We start from the raw sequence: 5870 nt of genomic DNA, 5'->3' as shown, positions 1-5870 counted from the left end.
TGGTGGCTTGGGCAGCGGGTGCCTGTGGGCGCTGTGCCATGGGTGGCGGGTCTACGCGGGGGTGGGGACGTGGGCTCTGTGGATGTGTGGATGGGGGAGGGACCGGCGTGGGTGAGCATGGAGCCTTCTGGAAAGCAGCCGGATGTGTGGAGGCAGAGAGGCAGCATCCAGGCGCTGGTCGCTGTCGGGGTGCAGGGTGTGGGGGCGTGGGATGGCAGCTGTAGGCCTGGGATGTGGAGGCGCGTTTGCGGTGGCCTCGCTGCAAGGCGTCCGTCTGGGGGTGTGGACCTGGACGGGGGAGGGGAGGGTCGAGCGCAGCGGCAACGGCTGAGGCCTGCCTGACAGGGGTGGAGGAGGAAGCTGCCCTCGCCTCCGGTGCGGGGGAGGGAGGAGAGACCCCCATCACCTCTCCCCTGCCCCTGCAGACATGCTGCTGCTGAAGAAACACACGGAGGACATCAGCAGCGTCTATGAGATCCGCGAGAGGCTCGGCTCGTGAGTGTGCGCGCGTGTGATCGTGTGTGTGTGTGTGTACGTGTGTGAGATGGCATGTGTGTGTGACTACGCGAGTGGGTGTGAGATGATGTGTGTGTGAATATATAAGGGTGTGTGAATGTGAGTGAGTCTGTGAGATGGCATGTGTTGAGTTTCGTGGGGGGTGGCACAGGGCCAGGTAGGGCCTCCCCATCTTCTTCACAGGGGGCCCTCCCCGCTCCCCTCTCTCTCCCTCCTGCCTCTTTTCTCTTCCCACTTCCTTCCCACCTCCCACCGCTCGTGTCTGCGGCAGGGGTGCCTTCTCCGAGGTGGTGCTGGCCCAGGAGCGGGGCTCCGCACACCTCGTGGCCCTCAAGTGCATCCCCAAGAAGGCCCTCCGGGGCAAGGAGGCCCTGGTGGAGAACGAGATCGCAGTGCTCCGTAGGTGCGCACCTCAGGGGGCCCTGGGTTGTGGCATAGGTCGATGAGGGGTGCAAGGAGTCCCTGGTTCTAGTCTAGGCCTGGCCACCAACCTTTGGGAAGCCTGGGGCAGTGCCCTCTCTGGGCCTGCAGGTCCCTGTGGCAGCCACAGGGAGCTAGTGGATATTGATCTGTGCTTTTCAAATGGGCTTTAGAAGGAAGGCCAGGGCTCAGGCTGGAGCTCCGCCTTCCTGGACCGGGCAGGGGTGGCATGTGGTAGGGAATGGGGAACAGAGGTGGGAGGAGGAGAAGAGGGAGGAGGCTTTTCCCGGGGCCTCAGGACAGAGCACCCCTTGACTCTGTTGGCCCACAGGTGCTTCCTTGCCGTTGCAGGATCAGCCACCCCAACATTGTTGCTCTGGAGGATGTCCACGAGAGCCCTTCCCACCTCTACCTGGCCATGGAACTGTGAGGAGGGCCTGGGCAGGCTGTGGGAGCCGGGGAGGGGCTGAGCAGTGAGTGGGGCTGAAGGCCAGGCTGAGTGCCTGGGTCAGCCAAACCCCTGGCACCCCCAGGGTGACGGGTGGCGAGCTGTTTGATCGCATCATGGAGCGCGGCTCCTACACAGAGAAGGATGCCAGCCATCTGGTGGGTCAGGTCCTCGGCGCCGTCTCCTACCTGCACAGCCTGGGGATCGTGCACCGGGACCTCAAGGTGCCTGGCTGGGGCCTCTGCGCCCCACCCTCCCACTTGCCCACCTGGCCCTGCCTTTGTTTTCCCGGGAGCACGGCTGGGGCCTTTCTTGATCTCCCACTCCACCAAGGCTCTGGGGAACCTGAGAGTGTGTAGTCCTCATCCTGTCCCAGCACCGGCACCGCATCAGGACTGACCTGGCCCTTTTCCCGGTGTCCGTGTGTCACAGCCCGAAAACCTCCTGTATGCCACGCCCTTTGAGGACTCAAAGATCATGGTCTCTGACTTTGGACTCTCCAAAATCCAGGCTGGCAACATGCTAGGCACCGCCTGTGGGACCCCCGGATATGTGGGTGAGGGACGGCACCCTGAGGCTTGCTGGGAGTGGGGTGGCCTGGGGGACCCTAGATAGCCGGGAAGGCTGTTGTGCCCGTTGCCTTTGTGTGGGCCATTCCTGGGCTTGAGTAGGCTGAGCCAGCGACACTGAGCGGCATGGCTGCGTGTGTGCCTGTGCGTGCGTCTGTCTGTCTCTGGCCCCCAGCCCCAGAGCTCTTGGAGCAGAAACCCTACGGGAAGGCCGTAGATGTGTGGGCACTGGGCGTCATCTCCTACATCCTGTGAGTTACTGCTGGGAAGGCTTGTCTCCTGCCTGCCTGCCCCTGCTGGGTTGGGGAGGGTGGGACAGCTGGGTGATTCATCTGTGGGTGCCAGGCTGTGTGGGTATCCCCCCTTCTACGACGAGAGCGACCCTGAACTCTTCAACCAGATCCTGAGGGCCAGCTATGAGTTTGACTCTCCTTTCTGGGATGACATCTCAGAATCAGGTGAGCTTCAGGCTGGCCCGTGCTTGGGGGGGATGCAAGGGAGTGGGGACCCGATGGGCTGACCCAGCCTCCCTGCTCCAGCCAAAGACTTCATCCGGCACCTTCTGGAGCGAGACCCCCAGAAGAGGTTCACCTGCCAACAGGCCTTGCAGCATCTTTGGTGAGTGGGAGCCCTGCCGAGCTGCCCCAGGGCCAGGGGGACTGCACCTGCAGAGAGGCCCCCCCCGACCTTCAGCCTTTCCCCAGGATCTCTGGGGACACAGCCTTCGACAGGGACATCTTAGGCTCTGTCAGTGAGCAGATCCAGAAGAACTTTGCTCGGATGCACTGGAAGGTCAGTGTGGAGACAGACCCAGTGTGGTCACCCGCTGCATCCCAGCTGTAGCCTGATCACTGTGACTGCCCAGTGGCCACTGTGGTCCTCACAGTCTTGGGGCTGGGGCCTGGCCCAGGCCTGGCCTGATCTCCCTCTCTTCTGGCAGCGAGCCTTCAATGCCACCTCATTCCTGCGCCACATCCGGAAGCTGGGGCAGAGCCCAGAGGCCGAGGGGGCCTCTGAGCAGGGCCTGGCCCGCCACAGCCACTCAGGCCTCCATACTGGCCAGCCCCCCAAGTGGTGATCCCCAGGTGTGTTTGAAGAGCTTAGAGGGTGGTGGCACTCCATGTGGCCAAGAGCTAAGTGGGGTGGCCCCCACAGGCCAGAGGGCTGAGGGCAGAGGGCAGAGGGCAGAGGGAGGAGTCAGGGCCCCAGGAGAGGTGGAAGGACAGGGAGGCCTGTGGGTGCCCGAGATTGGGCAAGGGAGTGGAGGGGGAGAGGGCCTCTAAGAAATCCAGGATTTGACCGAGGTGGGGGTGGGGGCACAGGGCTGGCAGGTCGGCTCCTAACTACCCCCTTTCCCTCTGCTTCTCGCTCTCAGGCAGATGCCAAGGCCAAGTGGACTGACCCCCAGATTTCCTTCCCTTGGATGCTTTTGGTCCCCTCCCCCAACCCTTCACCCCTGGGGCTGGCCTCTGCTGGAGTTTGAGATTCGAGGGTGTGGCGCATGGTGCTGGGGTTGGAATGGAGCACCCCCAAGTCTGTCCCCAGGCTCTGCCCTGCCTGGGGGCAGTGGATCCCCTCCCCTGTTGCCTCTCCCGCCCCTGCCCCCCACCCCACCAAAAGCCGAGGAGGTGCTGGCAGGCGGGCCTCAGGGGCTGTCTTTCCTGCACGGCTGTTCTGTGCTTCGCTGAGTGTGGGTGGTCCTGCTTGTGTCATGGTCATGGCCTTCCAGCCCCCTCCAGTTTTCCCCAAACCAATAAAGAAAGATACAGCAATGGGCCAGTGGTGAACTGGGGGTGCGGCGAGTGTGGAGGGGACCTGGTCACTTGTGGGAAGGAAACCAATGAGACCCTGCCACACGGCTTTACCCACTGCCACCTGAACCTCTGCTCCCTCTCATCGTGGCAGACAAGTTTCCAACTGTCCAAAAACTTCCTGTCCCCTCTCCCCAAAGCACCAACAAGTGACAGCGTGGCCAGGCAGCTCTGCCACCCCAGAGGTGTAACTGCCCAGCCTTGGGGTCCTGGGACAAAGTGGAGGCAGCACACGCCTGCTGGGCTGCCAGCAGGGGGCGCTGGCAGGAGGCTGAGTGTGGCTCCAGACCCCCAGGGATGGGCTGCAGTGCCCCTGCCCTGCAGGGCCGGGCCTGGAGTGCCTCAGCCAGGTGCCTGGGACTGGGAAGGGCTCACAGGTGCATGGAGGGCGACCAGAGCCCAGAACTGTCACCTTCCATCCCTCCCTCCCTTCCCTTTCTTGATGGCCAGAGGCCATCTTGCCAAGCAGAAGAATAGGGAACCCCAGGGTCAGGGGGTGAGAGGAGCTCCTTGTCCAGGAGAGGGCCACACGGGGCCCTCTTCCCCTCTGCTGTGTGGGGGGCTTTGGAACCCTCAGGTTCCAGGCTGGGGTAGACCTGGGCTGGAAGCTGGGACTCTGGGAGCAGTGGCAGCTTGGCAGTGGCTTCTGAAGTGAAGAGCCGTGGCCTGTCCTCTGGTCTGAGTGGCCCCAGGCCCACCAACCTCCATTCTGGAGCGGCCAGGGCTCCAGAGCCCTGCCTTGCTGGGTCCCAAACCTCTGCTGGCCCCTCTAGCCCTTTCTCTTGGGCCCATCAGGGGAAGACCTCTAGAGCCACTCCTTGGCCCCAGCCAGGGTTCCAGGCAAGCTGGCCACCCCTCCCTACCTTCTGAGACCCTTGCTCCCTGCCAGCCCCCAGAGTGTAGCCTGATGACCCACGGCTTGACTGGCGAGAATGGTAGAGAAGATTACCCTCCCTGTTGAACTTTGGGCCCCAAAGGGAGGCGGTGAGGGTCAAACCAAGGCTGCCCTGGGCCTTGTGGGTGAAGGCTGGAGTGGGGTTCAGGGTTGGAGCCAGGGGACCTGGCTTCCACCAGGGAGAACAGGCTGGAGGTGGGTGGGCAGCCTCCTCCTCCATCCCCACAGCCACTCCCAGGCCATCCTTCGCTCCAGACTCTGGGCCGCACAGGGGACCTCAGTCAGCCAGTACCATGGCCTCCTCACCTCCAAGACCTGTCCCACTTGCCCTCACCCCTACCCGGGGCCTTGTTGCCTGCGGGCACCCCTGCTGCGGGTCCCCCTTCCCATCTTCTCCGTTGTTCACACTGGACTCCCATGATACCTACTTGCTCTTGTTTTGGTCAGATGTTGACTGAGCCTCTACTCTGTGTCAGGTGCTGGGCGCTGAATAGGTGCCTGCCCCCCAGGAGGACACCCTCTATTTTAGGGGTGGTTTTACGGGGATGATAAAAATGATCTTTGTGGGTCTGGGAGCCGTGAGCAGGAGTGCCAGAGCCAGCCTTCCAGAAGAAACCGGCACTTGCTCAGGAACAGCCAGCTCTTCCAGTCCAGGCACTTGGCCAGATCGCCTCCGCTTGGAGCTCAAGCCAGCTCTGGGCTGCCTTGACACAGGGTGCAATATGGCCTCCCGTCAGCAGGGGGAGCCACGGCCCCATCTTTAGACGTCCATTAGCCTCCCCTAGTTCCTTCAGCACCTGGGCAGCCTCTCAAACCCGTTCCTCTTTGCCACCGCCCCCACCCCACACCCTGCAAATCCTGCCCTGGGGAAGTCCAACCTTGGGGGAGAGGTCCTGCCCATCTGTGATAGGGGTGAGAGGGGGAACCCCCAGGTCAAGCAGAGGTGGCACCCCTCCTTCATCCCTCCAAGACCCCATATGAGGAAGGCAATTTGGGTCCCTTAGGCAGTGGGATGGCAGCCAAGGAGAGAGAAAGGACTGGTTTAGCCAAAGGCAAAAGTGGTGTGTGTGTAAAGTGATGGCAAGGGAGCTGCGCTGGATCCTGTGAGGGCTTCTCAGGCTCAGGGCCGTTGCTGAGGCTGGCAGCAAGAGGAATGGGCCAGACCAATCCTGGCAGGGGAAGGAGCTGGAGCTGTAGTCTAGGAGCAGTGG

The 5870-nt window shown here is 62.7% G+C and overlaps 1 protein-coding gene across 1 annotated transcript; it reads left to right on the top strand.

The window, feature by feature from the left end:
- The first annotated feature begins 220 nt into the window (after positions 1-220).
- Positions 221-3725, top strand: PNCK (pregnancy up-regulated nonubiquitous CaM kinase). The gene is made up of 12 exons (XM_012002246.1): positions 221-280; positions 426-495; positions 788-919; positions 1288-1362; positions 1470-1608; positions 1817-1940; positions 2129-2204; positions 2299-2411; positions 2493-2571; positions 2658-2745; positions 2894-3038; positions 3329-3725. Exons 1-11 carry the CDS (start codon positions 232-234, stop codon positions 3029-3031), a joined length of 1083 nt encoding a protein of 360 aa, XP_011857636.1. The 5' UTR covers positions 221-231; the 3' UTR covers positions 3032-3038; positions 3329-3725.
- Positions 3726-5870: the final 2145 nt, after the last annotated feature.

The sequence above is a fragment of the Mandrillus leucophaeus genome, unplaced genomic scaffold (genome assembly GCF_000951045.1).
Source record: "Mandrillus leucophaeus isolate KB7577 unplaced genomic scaffold, Mleu.le_1.0 Scaffold681, whole genome shotgun sequence".
NCBI classification, from domain to species: Eukaryota; Metazoa; Chordata; class Mammalia; order Primates; family Cercopithecidae; genus Mandrillus; species Mandrillus leucophaeus.
The sequence above is the reverse complement of the archived record's forward strand: the minus strand, read 5'-3'. Positions and strand labels throughout refer to the sequence as shown.

Bases quoted from the DNA above. Each gene is read 5' to 3' on its own strand.
- PNCK (XM_012002246.1), top strand. From the start codon at position 232: ATGTGGAGGCGCGTTTGCGGTGGCCTCGCTGCAAGGCGTCCGTCTGGG. The intron at 920-1,287 runs GTGCGCACCTCA...TTGCCGTTGCAG, and splicing joins GAGATCGCAGTGCTCCGTAG to GATCAGCCACCCCAACATTG. The intron at 2,412-2,492 runs GTGAGCTTCAGG...TCCCTGCTCCAG, and splicing joins GGATGACATCTCAGAATCAG to CCAAAGACTTCATCCGGCAC.